Source organism: Rhodamnia argentea, chromosome 5, assembly GCF_020921035.1.
Source record: "Rhodamnia argentea isolate NSW1041297 chromosome 5, ASM2092103v1, whole genome shotgun sequence".
Taxonomy (NCBI): domain Eukaryota; kingdom Viridiplantae; phylum Streptophyta; class Magnoliopsida; order Myrtales; family Myrtaceae; genus Rhodamnia; species Rhodamnia argentea.
Window position 1 is genome coordinate 26,951,162 of NC_063154.1, and position 20,957 is coordinate 26,972,118.

Consider the following 20,957-nt stretch of genomic DNA (forward strand, 5'->3'; position numbering starts at 1 on the left):
AGTTATGTACGACGACCTAGGCACACCAATGCTTGTGCACCACACGCTAGCGAAGACTAGCCGCTAGGGTTTCTATATGGGACCTTGCTTTGTAGGCTAATGACATCTAATCTATAGTTTATATGAGTTTGAAGCTATTGTTATTGAGACATTTAAGGAAAAAATGCTTGGATTTGTTTCTCTAAGTATGACTACGACAATAAAGGGCATTTAGTTATGAATATCAAAGCGTGGATTGAGGATTGGCTCGGGCCGCCATGCCGACATTGACCGATGCAAGACGAGAGAGATTTGACTCGATTCGAAATCTAATGCAACCGTGCGTAGGGTTAGTCCTTTGGAGTTCGCACGCGGCGAATGCTAATCTTTGCCATAAATTTCACCCACTCCTTTTTGGGACAAGGCGGCTACGCAAGTTCGAGACTAATCGAGCTAGCTCGCATTTATGAAAAATGATACGTTGGAGGACTTTTCTAATGCAAATTGTAATTAGCAATTTAGTTAGAGATCCAATGAAATTCACCCCCTCGCCCTAAATCTTCCACAACATTTAACAAACCATGACGCAACATTTCGAATAATTATCGCCTAAAATAACATACTGACCATTATTTAACGTGTTCATTAAATTCCAATATCGAATCCCTTTTTTGTTAAGTATCATGTTGTGTGACGAATTATCACCGAAGATTGATGGATGTCACTTTCTTATGACCTAGGGTTTCAAAGTATTAGCAGCCTTTCTTGCAATGAACAAACATATTGTTCTCAATGGAGCGGTTTCGATTTGATAATTGAAACAGAGAAAAAGGTAAATCCATACGAAAACCGTCTTGCATTGTAAAGCAATTGAAACATATACAATACTCGTCTTAGGAGTATTATGTCATATGCGAATTCTGTAAATCAATCCTAGTATGGTTATCCATGTTCAAGGCAAAACAAAAAAAAATGGTGGGGGCAACTTCAAATTCTTTCAACGCATAAGAAAACAAAACCAGGTTGGTTTTGAAGGTTCCCAAGAAAGTAATTCTGCAAAAATGAGATTAGGCCAATAAACAATAATTACAATAAAAATAAACGAGGGGAATTGTTTGTGACGACATCATGGGGCTGGGAATATGAGCCCCGTACGAAATCCCATGAGAAATAGAGGACCCCTAGGGATTGGATCTTAGAAATTGTCAACTACAAAGACCTTGGACCCTCTCTCTCTCTCTCTCTCTCTTCATTCCTTCCTTCTTTCAAACCTTATTTTATGTCTTTTTTATTTTATTTTATCTTATTCAATGATCATCCACGTTAGCATGGAAAACTAAATGTGGCACAAGTCAATGGTTGCTCCTTCTCTACTCAAAGCTAAAATTTGTGAATGTTATATGGTTTTAGTCCTCCGAGTATTTTTGTTTTTTAAGGAGTTCATCTACATCTTGAATTTACTTTCTTCGAAAGAGGACGGCGCATCACCATATTTGAATATTCAATGACCGCGAACGAGGTGTTCTCTTCTCTCTTGTTTTTCTTTTCCTTTCTCGTCTTTCTTGGTTTTGACCCTCTCCTCTGGCCACACCCCAACAACTCCGTGCCCCTACTACCGCAATCAGGACGCCACCCGATGCCATCGTCACCTCGGTCTCCATCACCCGGCTATGACTCTCTCTCTCTCTCTCTCTCTCTCTCTCTCTCTCTCTCTCTCTCTCTATGATTAAGGTGACCGTGGAGGTTGTGACTTATGGAGGCTCGTGTGTTGTGCGAGTGAATAGATAGAGATTACGATAATCGCGGATCCGGGAGTGATCTATAAGTGATGTAAGGGGGACTCGTTTGCCTCTTCTGATCTCATATCTTTGTTCATGCGAGCTTGACAACCTACATGTGAATGAATCGATAGAGATCACGACCTCAGAACTTTGAAATGTTACTTTTATCTCTTTTTGGTTACCAATTTCTTTTGTTGGGTACCTAAAAAAGTAAAAAGGAAAAAAAGAAAACAAGGGTCCTAGCATATTTACTTGGATTGCTAGGGTTAGGACTATGCAAATGTTGGTCCAAAGTTTGACCCCCACTGCCAAACCCTAACGCCAACCACGCCGGCCACCAAGTAGCTTGATAGGGGCCATCTCCTGGTTAAGCCTTGGCCATCTCTCTCTCTCTCTCTCTTGGGCCAACTCTCTTACATTTGCAACTTGTTTACTGTTTTCGGCTAATTCGCTCAATGACGACATTAATATGATATATAGTGTATGGTAATGTTTTCAACAGCATATAAAGATGATGCCCCATCAAAAGGTATGTCAATACGATTATAACACACACAAATATGTATAATATATGTATACACATTTGAATCGTTGAGATGCACATGCGGGTTGTACTAGAAAAATCTCACATCGAAAAATTGATGTGGTGTGAAACAATTTATCTACCATAATTGGCTCACAACTTATCGTCTTAAGCTTTTCAAGTGAAAGTTGGTTCAACTGGATATGTTGGCAGACTCGGACTTGGTGATCTCCTCTGATGAAGGTATACGGCTTCTATCACACGCTCACAACATAAACTTGGGCTTGATTTTGAAAATTTGAGATTATACTTAATTGAATTTTACCTAATATCGCATATGTAGGAGGGAGAGAGAGATGTTATGATTTTTTTTGAATTGTTAAAGGGATCATGATAGTATATGGTGATAATCTAAGTAAATACAACATTAAATAATAAATTAAACAATTCATATGTTTGCTGTCATTGATCCCGGTTTCATGCAATGCATGAGCGCTTTGCCTTCTCGCAATGTTGGCTTGATCAACGCGTGATCACATGTCGTTCGTGACTCCGATCCCCATGCGAAGGTCAATCCCTTCTTCTCTTTCTCTCTTTGTATTGACTCGCCATGATCATTTGCCCGAGGAAAAAGGTAAAGCCCCTTAAAGTATTCATTATTGGGATCATGATTCGATTCTCTAACTTTTCGAATACTCCTTTCCCTTACTTTTTGAAATTACATGGTTATGAAGGCCTCTTCCCTATGCGATTTACATAGAGGGGTTAAAGTTCTAACTTTGTGTGTCCGAACCGTGGCCGCTCGCACGTGTGAGGTACACAGCACAAGTTCGATTTCTCGCGTCACAGCTAGGTCCCCACCTTCAACCACCACTAGCGTCGTCACCTTTCCATTGTAGCTTCTACGAGTGAGCATGGTTTCAAGATAGAATCATTAACTCGAGAATTGAATCGATGGAAATATGAGAGGTTCCATGGTATGCATGGTAGGTTCCAAATTCTAAAAATTGAGGAACCGATTTCGACGGGTAGGTTTCCAAATGTGAAAATTGGAACTTGGAACAAGTCCGTGTGTTTTTCTTGTTCTATATCTTCTCGCGATCTTGCAGTATTCCATGGGTCTAATGATGAATGAGCAATCCGAAACTATTAGTTTGAATTTCTATTTTCGGCATTATTCATGATTGAGAGTTTTACTTTGTTAATGTTTCATATACTTTGTGTGTTTAAATATAAGTTATAGTCAGCAGCAAATAGTGTCATTAGAGGAGATAATTCTTTACAATTATTCAATTATAAATACGGGTACACTCTAGAACCTCTGACATGGTAGGTTCCAGATTCTATGGGTTTCAGAATATGCATGGTAGGTTTTAGATTCCAAAAAATAGGGAATTGGTCCCGTCGAGTAGGTTTCAAGTTCCATTGAAATCTAAAAAGAACCTAAAACCGCTTCTCTCTGTCTCTTTCCCATTGCTAAATCTCAAACAAAGAATTGGGCCTCCTATTTAACATCGACGAGATAGATTGGAGCCTACGACCCTAATTTTTGGCCTAGAGAGAGAGAGAGAGTTGCAAGAATGCGGTGGTCGTCATCTTGGTACGTCATGACGATAAGTGACTACGGCGGCGTTATGGCAGTTCAATGAATTGTAGATAGGGAGAGAGATGATGGGTTTAGGGATTTAGCTAAAATGTGTTGGAAATTTTTCAAAAAAATGTGAGGGCATTTCAGTAAATTCGATGCGATCTTAATGATGTAGCTTATGCTAGATTACTTCATTTTATCAATTATTAATGAGGTAAGTTTAAGATGCAAATTTACACCACAAATTTTGAGGACCCACTCTTTTATAAGGAAAATAAAATAGATAAATAAATAAAAAGGGGCTTTTTCACCCTTCAATATAGTGGGGCAAGGGGAGTCGTCTACCTAATTGTCTAATGCCCTAAAAACTAGTCAATAGGGCGAGAGACTTAAAAGCTTCATATGTGGTACCTTAATTTCTTCATAATACTTTCGCATGTTTGACAATTCCACACGAATGGATTAAAGTCTGAATGATGATTCTCCCTATGCTCAAAAGTTAATTAACTATTGCAATTAGACTTGAACAACCACAACAACAACCACCTCTATGAACTTTTACTCCATCTATCGGTCACTAGAAAAACACAATTTACAAGCAAAGATGTCAAGATTTCAACAGTACATTATAACTCTAGGATATAGTTTGTTCATCTCGTAAACGAATGGGTTATTTTTTTTCCACTACTCCTTAAACTTTCGTCGTTTATTCAATGTCATTCCTGAACTTTTTTTCTTCCTTTAAATGTCATCCCTCAACATTTAAAAAGGGGTCCAATAATGTCCTTTCGTTAAAATCATTGACAAAATCTGCTGACGTGGACGGAGTGTTCTGATTAATTTGTAACTCATCATTGTTTTTTTTTTTTCAATTTTATCCTTACACTTTGTTTATTTGTTCAATATATTCTCTGAACTTTTTTTTATTTTCTCTCTCCTAATTATGTCATGTCAAATTTAGATTTAATCCTAATACAAAATGCTTATCAATTAGGTTAAATAATTAAAATCAAATGTAACACGCTAATTAAATGGATTGCACTACCTAAAAAAAATTGAGGTATGAATTCTTGTATCTATAGTAATGCTTACTTGCATTTACATGTTGTAAGTATTTCTAAATGTATCTAAGCATGTCGTATTAACAAGAAACATCTTAAATGTTAAACTAAAGCATTCCAAGAGCGTCATAAACGGAATAAAAGAGTCAATTAGTACCTTAGTAATTTATTATTCATTGCCATTAAACTTATATAAATACATTAAAGCGTGTAGTGAGTATGGCTTGTCAAAAGGTCGTGTGACAAAATTACCAATCCTTGATAAGGTTCATCGATATCTATCTCGAATAGTTCCTAATGACTTTCACCATGCTCAAGCAATTGCTACGAGAGAGAAATAATCAAAATATTAGAGTTTAAGGAAAAAAATGAATGGGCAAATAAAGTTCAACGACAAAATTTAACCAAAAAAGAAAGAAAAGAAAAGAAAATAACAAGATAGTACCTTGCCACGTCAGCAATTTTGTTAAATATTTAACGAAATGACCATATAGAATGAAATGTTTAAAAAAGTATGAGATTCCAATTTAAATTAATAGTTTGCATCTCACGTTGCAATATACAACAATTGACCTTTCTCAATTGTTATTGCACATACGCAACTAAACTTAGTAAACCCTAGAAAACTTCCATGTGATAATATAATTCTATTTGGACCAAAAAATATATAACATAATTCTATTTTTTATAATTATTTTCTGATCCGATTTCTAGCTGGAACCCACGTGAAATTTGTCAAAGGGTCATACGATCGAAACTGACTTTTTTTTTTTTTTGTGGTGTGTACACGAACATGAGTACCAAGAGCTTTTTACTCATGTCTTTTCGAAGGTTTTCTTGTGAGATTGAAACTTTGACTGGTGATTTGCTGCTTCTTGATACAATTGCCAAAAAGTCTCAATCGAAGAATGACACGTTTTTTCGAACTCGAAAAGATGGATGGCATTTGTGGTCAAATTAATTGATAGTCCAGTAAGAAAATTTGCATCGTACCTCGTTTGCTGTCAATTGTTGAACACGACCGATTGATAAGAAAAAAAGGTTTACTGATTAGTAAATTTCAACTATTGGATGATAATGGTAACTCATTGTGCATTATTGTCCCTTAGAAAATTTTCAATGGCCAATGATATGGCAGCGTTTCACTCGCTTTGCATGTTCATAGTGATACCGATCGATACAGATGAGCAACATGCATGAGGGGGTTGGAGCCCTTGCCTAGTCTAGCCGAGGGCCACCAGCCATCTCCGAGGCTCTAGCGGCCTTGCTGGTTGGAAATTTGGGAAGATGAAGGAAAAAATGAAAATAAAAAAAAAATGAAAAAAAATCTCAAAATAAAGTCATTTTGAGCTCTATCGACACGTTAGATCGCTAAGCCGTGTCGTGCAAGACTATCAGCATTGACTGAAATGCCACGTTAGCCATTTCAACCTAAATTAGACGGATGAACTACATTGAAAAATCATCAAAAGATTTAGAACCATATTGACCAAATTAAAAAAGTTTAGGACTATAATGATGTTTATACAATAAGTTTGGGGTTTTTTGAACAATTTTTTCCACCTTGAATTTTGAGTTTTGACACCAACTGTTGTAGCCTTATTTACGAAGAACGGCCATTATACTTCCCAAAACACTCCGGTCTCAATTTTAAATCCCTCACCTACGAAAAATCCCTAAATTAACCCTAATCCTAACTCAACGACCACGGGCGCTCCTGCCCTCCATCATCGTCTTCTGCCACCACGAGGCCCTTCGCCTAGCTTGTCGTCGACAAGGGCTTGCGGCAATTGGACCACCGTGCTTTCGTGGCATCTGGATGAAGGGGCAAATGAGTCTTTTCCACTTATGATTTCTTTTATTTCCGTTACTTATGGGATTTTTTTTATTTATTATTTGTTATTCTACGCCGTCAAGAGTTTGAGAAGTAGAGGGTATAAATAGATAATAAGGCAAAAGCGAGGATAGCAATTGACATTTCGCCCTATAAAAGTTACAGATAAGTATGCTCCTTCAATACTCCCAACTCTATCAAAATCGAAACTTCTGCATAATCATTGACAAGCAAGAACCTTTTAACGGTTTGATAACCAAAACAATTTATTTTCTCAAATATTTCTCAAATGAAAAGCTAAATTATTAAAAAAAAATGACCACCAAATCGATTCAAATAAGGACGATGACAAATAACAATTTTTTTTTTTTTTTTGGTCTGGTTCCATCCTATTCAAATTATAATTTTTTTATTGTTTAAAATATTGACTATTAATCTCTGAAATTACCAGATTTTTCTCCGAGTCAACATGCATGGCTGACACAAATCCTATTAAGAAAAGGCGATGTGGCCCGAGTCTTTTGGCGTTGTTTTCTCACGATGACGACAACAAGAATTTATGCAATTTTCTTCCCTTTTTGTCCTCCCCCTTTTCACGTCTACGAGAATTGAAAAGTATGGTCACCACAAAACTCTTACCTTTCAATTTTATGTGAGATCTGCTAATGATTAATTTAACAATTTAATTGTGTGGAGAAGTTTAATCGATCGGATGTGGTGATGCAGAAATCGATGACCAATCTATTCTTGGAGAAATGGCCTCAAATTGTTAGAATATCTCTAGAGTTTGACCCGGCATAAGCTCCGCTTAAATTTCCGCATACTTGTTTGGAACCCATCCCATTAGATAATGTTCATCGGCTTGATCTTTTTGAATATATATATCTACGGTCTCGCAACATTCTATGATCTTGGTATAAAAATCAGCAAATGGTGAAAAACAAAATCACTGCATGATGTAACAACGGAAAGGTAGGATTCACACTACCAGGACTACGAATGACTTTAGGGAGACATTTGAGCACAAGTAGTTTCGCGAAGGCCAGTAACGTCGTGATTTATCGAATGTATGGGCTGCAATCATCTGGAATTCAAAGGTGACCGCTCTAACCAGGGTAGTTTGATGCCGTCGAAATCAGCCACTGCTAAAAAAAATGTCTAATCAGAATGATTTCGAAGATATAAACTCGTGAACAGGACGATTTGCATAGTAAGAGTCGAACTCGAGACATCACGTGAGAACCTGACACTCTCTAGTCCTCCCTTGCAGAATCCTAAGCATGTCCCTTTCACAAGGGGCCAACAAACATTTGTCCTTCATATTGATATACCCTTAAAGCTCAAATCCGTAACAAATGCCCCTTGTCCCAAGTTATCGCTATCGGTATCGTCGACGGAATCAAGTCATGGGTATGATGCACAATGAGTAAAACAAATGGTGCCAAGAGATTGACTAGTGCAAGCTACAGAACAGAGAGAACTCTCGACCAACTCCAAAACCTTACTGCTCGGCAGCAAGTTTGCACCAAACAGCATCTATGGACCATTAGGTGTGTCCATAACGACGAAAAACCAACGAGTACAAAAAATTCTGTGGTAAACTGATATAGGTTGGTGAAACTAGAGAGATCAAAGTCAGACAAGATAATCTTCCAAAGATAGAGAAATGGATAGAATTTTCCTCAAAATCGCTCTATAAAAATCTCTTATTCAAGGAACAAGATATGGTATCTAGCAGATCAATCAGCACAAATCAAATCAACCCAAAGCTTTGACCAAAAAAAAATAAAAATAAACCCAAAGCAACAATGCAAACTCAAATATTTCTATGACCTGGAGAAAGCAGCCACCGTTGTGTTAGATCTATGTTTTCTCTCAATAAATTCCACAAAATCCCATAAGGTTTCATCATATATCTGACAACCGATCTTTTGTCATTTCTACAAATATTTGACAACCTACCTGATGCCATTAATATGACGTAAAACTGTGTATCATGAAACAAAAGAATCATGATGCCAAAAAAAAAAAAACTCAAAGAACCATACCAGTTACGAGTTTACTCCTAACCAAGAAATTTCTGCCCCATTATTTTCTGGAGACAATATATACATTACATCCCATATTGATGAAGAAAATGGCTCACAAAGCACCATCGGAGGATATATTAGTTACAATCACCCAACCTCTATCCTCTACATACACCATATGGTCATGAGTGCTCTTGGTCAAGGGATAAAGCCCTACAACAGGGGACAGCATAGCCAAGGAGGTAGTTTTTCCAGCAGCTTCATCGGAACCAGAGAAACAGAAGTCTCCATCTAATTCCCATGCTTAACGGTATCAATGAATAACTTTTCAATCATATCAAAAGAAAGCTAAGAAATCGCAGCAGGAGAAAATGAAGACAGCCCAAAGAACAAGACGCCAAAAAAACTATCTCATCTTTCTATTTCCTTTAATCAGATGACCAAAAACCATCAACTATTTGTCAATTGCCTACTCTCACCAAAAAAAACCAAATCCAAAAGCAAATATATTAAAAAAAGAACCATTTTCCTTTTCTTTTCCCTCTTCACTATATGTCCCTCAGCTATTCCTACAGCAACCTCTGAAAAGGCAGGCAGAGCACATAACAAGCTAATTCAAAGATCACACTTCTTCAACTTATTCCAACTCCCTCCCGAGCAAAATAGCCACATCCCCACCTCCTTCAAAATATTAGATTGGATTTTCATCCTTTGAAATAATTAAAGATTATAATCAGCTTTAAACAATTAATCACAACCTCTGACTTCACTGCTACACTCGGCATATCAAGATTGCACGCGAGACCCAGCAGAGCTCAATCCAAATGACCCATTGCCGTTCATGTTAAGATGAAGAAATTTTTGCTCGTCCCCAAGGTGTTGGGAAGATGGCCTCGATTTCAAATACTACATTAACAACAAATGTCATAAGTCAGATATCTATGAAATGAGATACAGCATATAGTGAATTATAACACATTTATTGCGCTAGTTTTATGAAAAAAGAGATCCTCACCTCTTCATAAAATGCACTTATTTCCTCCTCAGTAAGGCCTTCATCATCTCCATCTGCAGCACCCTCCTCCCACCCAAGAGAACGCAAAAATGCAGCCTCTTCCTCATTTGGATAGTCTAAACGCTCCTCTCCATTTCTGATAAAACCTAAAGCACATTCACATGCATCACCATTTTCAACTATCTCTCTGCCGTTCTCAGTTGGAAAGTCCGAAACAGAGATAACTGAAGCACATTGATGCTTAGCTTCCACAGAGATAGTATCAGCACCAGCCTCAGTGCTCAAAGGCTCTGATTTTTCCTGATCAGAAACTGATACAGTACTAGTAGTATCAGTGCTAGAATTGAAGCTCGCAGAAGATTTCTTCTTTATGAGATTGAAGAAGTCATTACGGCTTTGAGTCTGCAAAGATGGTCTCTTCTCTAAAGTCGTCAGTGATGCGGCTGGCTTACGCTCAGAACCTCCCAAGTTTGGGTTGCCGACAGAATTCTTAGAGTGAGAACCAACAGTTGATGGAGCCAGATTTAGGGGGCTAAGTGGAACTTTGATTCCATTTGGGGAAACCAGGTTCTCCTTCACAGTTAAGGAGACACCATTCAGCTCCCCTGATGGTTTCAGAACTTGCAACTTTCCTAGATTGGAAGTCTTCCCAACATCAACTCTTGCAGACCCACCACGCATAGGCTGATTGCCATAGAGCGAAGGGGAGAACTTAGTAGTCTGCTGCGCGGCTCTGGTTTTTGATTTCTCCATCGAACTAAGCAACTGGAAGAAACATGAGAAAACATTAAGTACACAATCGAATTAAAATTGACCATCAAGCATCTGTATTCACAAAATTATATTATCTCCGTTTCTCTTAATATCTTCGCAAAAGACATCCTAATTTATAATAGAACAAATCATGTGTCACCACTATCTATTCAGATTTCCAACTCGCTATTCTGAAATTAATATCCCCCTCCCTCCCTTGTGCCACCGATATTTATTTAAATTTAACAATTCTGAAATTTGTTACATAAACTACTTCAAAAAGTTTTAGAACTTGCTTTTCAAAAAGTTTTAGCTCCCTCCCTTGTGCCACCCATATCTATTCAGATTTAGAACTCGCCATTCTGAAATTTGTTCTATCAAACTGCTTCAAAAAGTTTTAGCTCCCTCCCTTCCTCCCACAATAGACCGATTGCTGAATGTCTCCATGACATGCATAGCACATGGGACTGTCTCACCCCTCCCTCTGACCTCATCAAAGGTATGAAAGGCCGACTAAGAAACTCTACGTATTAAAAGGGTATCGTTAACTCTTGCGATTTAGAATTTCAAAAAAGAAAATTTCGTTTCTCTCCATCAAATTGGGAATGCACTACATCTACATTTGCAAACTCAAGCATACATAGCAAAGTCAGAACAATTTCAATATAAGGATGGTCAATTCTCCATGACTTATTACACTACCTCAAAAAAAGCTTGCTTAAGACAATGCAAGGAAAAACGTGGCATATAATTAGTTTTCCACAATGCGTAGAATAGAAGGAAAATGACGCACCACCTTGAAGGACAAGGCATACAAATGGGGAGAATGCTCCAGACATTTAGCCCCACCAGAACATATCAAGTGAAGATGCAAATAACAAAAGATGAGCACTATTCTTACAATGCCCCGCCATACAGGGGGAATATACATTACTTGTCATTAAACATACAGGTTCCCAACAATGTCAGCAACAATGCAGTGGAACTCATACAAAAACTCTATAGAAGCCACATTCTGCCAAAAAATTATCTGGTGGAACTTCCAGAGTACATGCCGCACCATTCACATACTAAACAGCCAAAATAAACAACAAAGTTTTACACAAACATAAATCTATCTTTCAACCCCATATTAAAATTAAACTACTTGGTCTAAACAGGCTCGCCTACTAGTCCTAACAGGCTATTCCCACAATGAAACACATTCACAATGTACTCAACCTCAGACCAAACAAGAGTACTATTTTAACCTGAGTAATAAAGAGCAGAGATTATTGGCTTAGGTCATGGTAAGTTTAGGTCATGGAATGGGGTACCCCAAGTTGCAAGAACAAAATAAGGTAGAGATTTATTTAAAAGTTGGATACTGGCTCATGGAAATATTTTTTGGAAGATTTACTATATTGAAGGGGAGGCAAGTGTTTTCATCGGAATTACTTTTCAGCACTGGCAAACGACTAACCAAAGGTACATGCTCAAGACATTATCAATCTTACAAATTTCCTAATGATTCCATTAAGCAGTTAATAAATGTCAAACTATACCATATTCAAATCTAAGAAATGCCCCACCATCAGAAGTTCCAGCTCCAAAAGGTTACTATCAAGGATCATTTGTTCGACTAGTTAATAAATGTCAAACTATACCATATTCAAAGCTAAGAAATGCCCCAACATCAGAAGTTCCAGCTCCAAAAGGTTACTATCAAGGATCTATTTGTTCGACCAGATCGAAAATATGGAGACCTAACGGGAATTTGTCCATTCAGATGATGGGACCAAACAATTCTTCCATTTTCATGATCCAAAATGAAAACTACCAAAACCAAGGATGAGACATCCAACTTTGTTTGACTTCTGAAGGTGGAGCATAGCAAGTCGGCCCAAATCAACAATGTAATGTAGCATTTAGAGTAAATAGGAGTATGAAAGCAAGGACAGTAGTGATGCACAATAATGAGATCTTATAAGATGTGCACAATAAAAGAGGCACAGTTTAATGGATAAAAGGTTCCTTTGTTACAGATATTGAGGTGAAAGCCAAGTGTATTATGGGCTTTAGAGTCTTGCTTTGGACAATTGAGCATCGGTGAAATCATTAAGGAAAATTACATCATGATTTTACAGGCATATAAGGAGGCTTATCACTTTTATTGTTGTCTCCAAACTCCATTTCAATGGGGAGTTTTGATTTGGACATGAAGCAGTCTAATCGATTCTACCTACACATCTAATGGATTAGAACCTCCATAACCCTGAATACAACCATGAAATCCGAACATTACCTGAGATTTGGGCATGGATGGCGTCATGGGGATCAGTTGTCTAGATTGTTTGATAGCTAACTCTTCAAGCCTCTGACTATCAACAGATAACTGCAAATTCTAAAGTTATCAGCCTAGAAATCCAGCCATATGTCCAATTATGGCATAATAGCTATACACGATCATAATAAAATCCAACAGGGGACCATATTTACCTGAGGAGGTGTGCGAGCACGTGAGGGACTTTGGGCAACAGCCTCTGCCATTCTAAGGCCATTCATAGTTTGACCCAAAATAGCTGAGCTTCCAGATACAGTTTGCTGAGACAGCAAACCAGATGCATTATTGTTTCCAACCACTCCAGGCACCTCTGCCAAAGCCGTCCACCCATCTGCACTAGTTTTGTCTGAATTGGCACTTGAAGGCCTCTGAAAGGTAGTAGCAGTGCCCGGAGAAGGAATTCTTGCTACTTCAGAAACTCTTTGCCTCTCTTCAGTTCCAAGACACGGAAAGTCCTGTCCCAATGCAGCTTCAGTGGTGCTACTTCCATCTCTGCCTTTTGTAAGCAAACCACTAGTGATGTTATGGCCGCCATTTCTCGCATTACTAATATCACCAACCACTTGACTACGCCAGGTCTCTTCCTGTCTCCTGCCATTCATAGACTGTGAACGCCGTAGCACATCCTTGTCGAACTTACCCGGCAGCAAACTACCTAGAGGATCAGAATAGTCTCGGTTCTTCTGTAAACCACTAAATGGCTTGTCATTGTGATGAAATTGATAAAAATCTTCCCAAGCTTCATCCCGCTGAGTTTTACTACTGCTGTACGATCGTGAGTGGGTTGATCCCTTACTACTGGAGCTCCGACGAAAAAAAGAAGAAGTAGTTCGATCAGACACCTGAATTCCGCTGCCTAAAGAAGACCTATTTCTCACGTTCTTATTTGCAGGACGATCATCTATCAAAGGAAAAATAAAATAATCATGTAAGTTATCCAATTAACGTAAAAAGCCAAATAATAGCTTCTGCAGAGACTATAAAGTAACTTGGAGAGGCCATACTTATCCAAACAAAACCCAGCTCACAATTAGCACTACTGTTATATCCATTCACACTCTACCTCAACTGGATGTAAAACCTAAGCAAAGTGTCTTAACATAAAAAGCTATGCAAAACAAGGGTAATTGCAAATAGCACCTAACCATTAAGATATAAGATGGTTCCTGCGCAAGTTTATTTCTCGCATGCAACTACGGAGAATACGTTACTTTTGCCACAAAAAGGAAAGCAAACAGCCGTAGGAAACTTTCAGCAAATGAAAGCTTGAAGATACTTGAAACATTACAAAGTAACGGATAGATAGATTATCTTTAATTCTGTTGCAGCATAGCAACATGAGAGTACAATAGGGAAACGGATAACTCCAATAATATTATATCTGCATCATTAAAAACTCCTACATGCCATCTCATGTATCATGCGTCAAAGCTCGAAACCCCATCAACTTCCCTCCTTATTGTCCGCAGGTAGATTTCCCGTCCTACCGTACATCACATCATTAAAAACTTCTGCATGCCATCTCAAGTACCATGCTTCATAGGTCTAAACTACAACTACCTCATCTCCCAATGAACTTTATCAACTAATTATGATATTTCCGGCAACAACAGATGTCACAAACAAAGACACGTGCCGTTTAATGAAAAGTACCTGAGCGCAAAGAAGATGAAGATTGTTGCTGTCTACTGCCACCTCCAGAGAGGCTTCCACCACTCTTCAACCATTCTGGAACTAAAGAAGGCTCACTCCTATCCATCCTCATTAAATAACATGATCATTTACAAAACCAACAACCGAGTTTGAAATCCTTTCCTTCTACAATCACCTCAGTGTCCTACAAAACTGTCAGATTTCTCTCCCAATCCAGCCAAAACCCCCAATTCCACCTTCAGTTGAAAATAAACTCCACGACCCTTCACTGGAAAACCCTCTAAAAACAGTCAGTACCCGATAATTGTCACCATGACTTGTGATCTCAGGCTCATAAAAACTGTTCACTGCAGAGTACCCCGGCTTTTCTTGCTCTCTCTGTACACTATTCACAATTACTCTGCAGTCGAAAAGCCCTAAACTCCAAAAGATAAAAACGCTATCAACGAACGAATGCCGAGAAGCAGCAAAACAATGGTGCCAAAAAAGGTTACTATCAACGACCCCTTATTCGACAAGGGTAATTTGCCAACCAGTCTGCAGCAACGCCTCGAATAGATTAATCGACCGAAGAACCCAATTACCCCCGGAAACAGACGATTCTGTGACCAACTAAGCCGGAAAAAGCCAGAGAAACAAACCCTAAGAATAACCCCTAAACGAGAGGGAGAAGAACCGTCCCGAAGAAAACTAGGGTTTGCACTCCGCGACGAGGGAGAACAGAGGAACGAAGCAACAGAGGAAGAACGCGTATCCACACGAAGTCATCGAAAGCCAAGAAAAGGGATTGAAGCCCCTAACCCGAGCGTTACACTACGCACACCGATGAACGAATTGGGAAACGAGACTGGCGGAAAAGCCGAAACGCAATCCCCCACCCCCACCAACCCACCACAATTCGGCGCGGCCCAGGAACGCGCCCGGCTCTTCTCAGTGGTGGAGAGCTCTCTGTACACAGACCCAATCGCCAATGACAAAACCCAAGAAGACCCAGTAACGCCAAGCTTCGAATCCAGAAGAGAGAGAGGGAGAGAGGGAGAGCGAGAGCGAGAGCGAGAGAGAGAGACGGGACTTCGATTGCTGGGCGAATAAGAGAGGGAAGAGTATCAGCGAGGGAGAGAGAGAGAGAGATGGTGATGAAATAAGGAATGTTGGCCTCTAAAATCTGCCGGTGTAGTCCCCTTCCCGTGCTCGCTTTTTGAAATTTATATAAGGGAAGAGAAGGATCTTCTCGTTTTTATTCTCTGGCGATTTGGTTTCTCTCTTTGAAATCTCTTATCTCCAACCCTAAACTTGACTTTGCCTTGTGACGCACGACTTACTTTCTTAGGGCTTCGTATTTCTTTGTCTTTTTTGGTTCTTCAATGATAGAGTGACTCCGTCCGGATAAAATCGATATGTTCTCATGAATCGGTGCGAAAAAGGAATGAATCCCATTCGATGATGGCGATTCCCGTGCCGATCGCTTTTGGACGGCTTGAGCGGGCACAACGTGTTTGAAATCAGCTTTTAACCGAATTCTTTCACGTGCCGATCACTCGATGATGAAATGTGCATCGTACCTTTCACACGGATAGTGGGCCCGATGAAAAATCTAAATTACAAACATTATAAGTCCGGGAGTCTCCATCCATCTCTATCGAACTTACATCACAAATTGCTCGAGATCAAGCAAAGGCAATAAAAAACGGTTGTGATCTCGGTAATGGACCCAAAAATACCTTATTTCTAGTTGTTAGAGCATCAATTGTCATGTCAATCGTTACAGCACAATCGGTTAACAATTTACATCTCCCACGATGCAAAGTCTTGTCGTAACTTTGTAACTCATAATCCAAAATGAAAGCAAATATATACATAACATACACCTCCGGCATCAAAAATGGTTTTCCGTGTAACGATAAGATAAAGATAGTTATAACTCAAATCAAATCAATAGTGGATGAAGCCACTTATTTAAATTCTCGTTACAACGTTGATTACCTACTCGATTTTTCCCGTAAATTATATTCTTTTATTTAATCACTCTTCTAAGAGCTTTTACTTCTCGTTCATACCTAACTCGAAGATCATGCAATAAGCGATCAAACTTACTATCTTTGATGCAACATGTTCTGCACCTGGCTCCAAAAAATGCAAATATTAATCACAGTGTAATATAATACATAAATATCACTATTACACATTGAATTTAAATGCGCACATTATGGTATTTTTCCTCAAATTTTCTTTTCATCTACGTTTGACTTTCTCCTTTTTTGCGTTGACTAATTCAAATACATAAATTACACCGAAAACATAATTATCATCGAGGAGCCAATGATTTGAAAAAAAAAAACGTCACGTTTATCAATAATGGAAATACACCCATGGTCAACGCATTGACAGCAAAACTTGGTATTGTCCGTTTGAATGTCTTAGTTTCAACGAAGTGACTTTCCGAGGGAGAGACGTCCCGTCTAGGTGGAATCATGCATGACCATGAATGGCAACGTTGCAACATTATTCAATCTGTTTCGCTGGAAATGTCCAGGACGAAAGATATTTCACCAAAGGTATAGATCTTCAATTTTGATATTTAATCGGGTTCTTATAGCGATTTCGGAACTAAAGATAAATCAAATCATAATAAATGCAACGGAAAATAAAGCAGATAATGTATTTACTAGGGACCTCAGTGTCTATTATATACATTGAGTCAGATTTGTTTAACTCAATATCCAAGGAGGATTTGTTGCTCCAAAGTCGAGACACAGCACCAAACTAGGGAAGCACCTTTAGATGAAAGGTTTATCCTGTAATCAGAAAATTAACAATCTCTTCCGAGACTAACTCACTGGCTAAGATAATCACTTTCGAATAATAAAGCTGCTATTATAGATCAGCTATTGCATCCGTAGAAAGTACACAAGAACAAAATGTGCATTGAGATAGAAGATACCTTCCGGAATAATAAACCTCCTTATTTGAACATGATCACTTAGATCAGCTAATCATACTTTCTCCTATGGGGAATCAATCAAATGAGATCGTATAAAGTACACAAGAACAAAATGATGCATTGAGATAGATTTTGACTAACTATTTGTCTTATCCACAGAGGTTATAGATTGAAATTAATCAGAACTTTTGAGGTGGCAGACAATGTTTTCGTTCTAAATAGAAGCTCTAGCCAAAACTATAGAGACCCACACAGTGAAATTTCTATATTGTATCGGATGCTTGGGAAGAATGTAAAATAACGATGGACGACAGAGTTGTCCCCATCGGTGGCGCGTGAAATCGTGTATTGACTCGGCGTCGCTTTAGTGTTGACGTCCGAAAGGCTGCATGGGACGGTGAATTTTGCCTTTCAAAAAAAAAAAAAATCCCTCAAAATGACCAAAAATGATATAATCTCGATTAATATTTATTAATTGAAAGATCATGCCGACTAAATACCTCTGAATAGTAAAATTGTCAAAAAAAAATTTTGTGTGATTTATTTATTTTTCGTTTTTTTCCTATCTCTGGGCTTTTAGGCCGGCGATGTATTAGCTGCCCTTATGGTGTCCTTTTTCCCTTTTTGAGAGAGAGAGGAGACTCTTCGAAGCTCAGGTCGATTTTAGGTGTTCACACAATCTTCAACCATTGACTATTTTGAAGGGTTTTTACTTTTTGGTTAGGCCTATTTTATGCTTTAATATCTTTCTTTCTTCTTTTTTTTCAGGATTTTGAAAAAGGAAAAACAAGTTGAAAGATTTGGTGGAATATGGAAAAAAAATGAAATGATTTTTCGTTTGAGAGATGAGAGGAAGGAAAATTTAAAATTTTCGGTATCTTTTACTCGGATTTTCACCGTCCGCCCGCTAATTGCTAAACATAACTAGAATCATAATTATAGATATTGAAGTTCAATGAAATGTACATATTTACAGGCCACCAGCATTCCATCTTTCATTTATTGATACCAATAGTTGTTAAATAATCCTTTTAAAAGATAATCACTTTAATTTACTCTAGTAATGACTAAATTGCTAAATTTGAATTATCCAGTAGTATAAACTATCACGGATTAGATTATGTGCGATTAAAAATATATTTTTGATAACCAATGATGAATATAATTCAGGTTAAATTTAAAATTTTAACATTAAATACACAATACTGTAATTTATGAAATTATTTTGTGAATGATAGTAATTGATATTAGATGGATATTTCAAATGGATATTACCCTAATCAATCGTTTCATGAAGAAGCTAATAATAAATGATACTTCTCAAAAGGGATAATAATACAAATGATCCATTAATTTTAGCCTAATATGCAATGTGGTCCCTAAAATTTTACTTTTAATTTGCTTAATGTGGTCCCTAAACTTTTAATTTACCTAACATGGTCCCTAGAGTTGTGGTATATGCTCAATACAGTCCTTAAACTATATGGCTGCGTTTGGTCGCGATAAAACTGGTTGATATGTTTTATCATATTTGGTTTATATATAATGTCGGATATAGGGGGATATAACCGGATAAAAATCAAATGGATTTTTTTAATTTTAGATGTTTTTTTTGTTTTTTTTTTTTTTTTTTTTTAAGAGGTTTGAAATCTATAAAGTGTTTTTTTTTTTTGTGTATGGAGTTTTTTTTAGTTGTAATTTTCTGAATGTAGGGCATATTGTCTTCAAATGCGGTTGTTGGTTGCTTTAAATCCTTACATGTGGTTGGAATCCTTTTTTCTTATTGCCAATATGAAGATATGGAATATTTTCCTTCCATCAATTCGAGTTTCGAGTATAATATTAAACATTCTCATATAGTTCGGGGAATAAATTGAAGATGAATCAAAAGTTTAGCAGACTATGTTGGGCAAATAAAAAATTTAGGGACGACATTGCGTATTGGGTTAAAGGGATCGTATTGAACAAATAAAAAGTTCATGAACCATATTGCACATTAAGTCAAAGTTCATAAACCATTTGCGAAGTCCTTTCTTTAATAATCTTCTCATAATTGTTGACTATTTAGTGATTATGCTGACACGTACTAATCAATGTCCAATAAAAATTACTATAAATTTATTTAGTAATTAACATTATTTACTACCGGGGTTAAGATATGCTCTACTAGCATGCGCATAATTAGCTAATCATGCATGGGAAAAGAATGTTTGGTTACGTATAAATTAGGTGGGTATAAAAAGCAAGAGCAATTTAGGAAATTTAATAGTGAGAAGAGAGCAAGAAAGCAAGTGGTCCTTCACCGCGTGGGCGGCAGGATGGGCAGGAGAGAAAGAATGGAAGGGTAATCTAGGAAATATAAAAGTTAGGAAAAACAAGTGTTTTTCTCTTACAAATTTACGAAAAATTTTAAATAAAAACATGAAGTGCTTTCATTTATTTTAAAATAATGATTTGAATTGGACCTTATTTCAAGTAAGGGCCTCACCAAGGGTAATTTGGTCATTTTTTTAAATTCTTTTTCCTTTTTCTATTTTTTCTTTTCTCCCATTTCTTTTTTTTTTCCTTTGTTTCGGCCAACGAGGCGTCCCTCGTGGTCGGGAGGGTGCCTCAATAGGTCGCCTCGCCGATCGAAACAAAGGAGAAAAAAAGAGAAAAAGGAAAATGAAATGAAGAAAATGCCCTTGATCACGATCTTCTTTGAAACAAAAAGGGTATTTCGGGTCCTTATTTAAGAAAATAAGAGCATTTCACATCCTTATTTGAAATTTGCCATACATTTACAATATGTATGAATGCTAATTTATCAATTACAAATACTTTTTAAATACTTGAAAATTGAAGAATAATTATTGCATGTTATAAAAGTATAGTTTTAATTAGACTAAACTTATAAATTTTTCACTTTAGTCCATTCTCGACAACCAAAAAGAAATAAACCCCATTCCATTCAATTTCAACTAATTTTTTTTTATCATAACCAAATAAAGAAACTAGATATTATTATTCCATTCGATTTTAAAGTACCAATATAAAAAGTTTTTGACAAAAAAAAACACAATATAAAAGTTGGCTGAGGCATTTGAAAATGATTGCAAAAAGTTGGCATTTAGTGCGAAATAGATTAAAAAAAATTACATTTCATCCCTTTGAAAATTACGTGTGCGACCCTTTTTAGTGGAAAAGTTAATCGAGAGCACAAATTTGAAAAGGAAACTATAACTTCAAAAATCCCTATTCATGTGTTGTCATCCTATAAATTTACAATGCTCTATGGTTGTTTCTGTCAAATAAGATTCTCGAATAAAATTAGGGGTAAGCAAAACTAGATCGTGCATTAAAAAACCCGACCACAATTGACACGACCTTTTGTGCTCGAAGAGACTTCATGTGGCCTTGTCAAGTCAACTCAATTTTTGTCACGTGTTATTCATTTCAATAATTTTTGGTAAAATAGACGGAGGCTAACAAATGAT

At 37.4% G+C, this 20,957-nt stretch overlaps 1 protein-coding gene across 3 annotated transcripts; it reads right to left on the bottom strand.

Annotated features, from left to right (window-relative positions):
* Positions 1-9,192: 9,192 nt before the first annotated feature.
* On the bottom strand, positions 9,193-15,595 carry LOC115727567. 3 transcript variants are annotated; one of them, XM_048279608.1, is made up of 6 exons: positions 15,433-15,595; positions 14,541-14,956; positions 13,043-13,788; positions 12,849-12,938; positions 9,812-10,576; positions 9,193-9,702 (listed from the first exon to the last, which is right to left on the bottom strand). In XM_048279608.1, the coding sequence occupies exons 2-6, from the start codon at positions 14,650-14,652 to the stop codon at positions 9,583-9,585; spliced, it is 1,833 nt and encodes a 610-aa protein (XP_048135565.1). In that variant the 5' UTR covers positions 14,653-14,956; positions 15,433-15,595; the 3' UTR covers positions 9,193-9,582. The 3 variants fall into 3 exon arrangements, with proteins under 3 accessions (XP_048135565.1, XP_030513659.2, XP_048135564.1); XM_030657799.2 differs by having other exon boundaries at positions 15,342-15,595; XM_048279607.1 differs by lacking the exon at positions 15,433-15,595 and having other exon boundaries at positions 14,541-15,073.
* Between the last annotated feature and the right edge of the window lie 5,362 nt (positions 15,596-20,957).

Coding starts and splice junctions, on each gene's coding strand:
- LOC115727567 (XM_048279608.1), bottom strand. CDS start 14,652: ATGAGGATGGATAGGAGTGAGCCTTCTTTAGTTCCAGAATGGTTGAAG. Junction 12,939..13,042: donor GTGCTCGCACACCTCCTCAG/GTAAATATGGTC, acceptor TAGAATTTGCAG/TTATCTGTTGATAGTCAGAG. Junction 10,577..12,848: donor CATCCATGCCCAAATCTCAG/GTAATGTTCGGA, acceptor TGTTTCTTCCAG/TTGCTTAGTTCGATGGAGAA.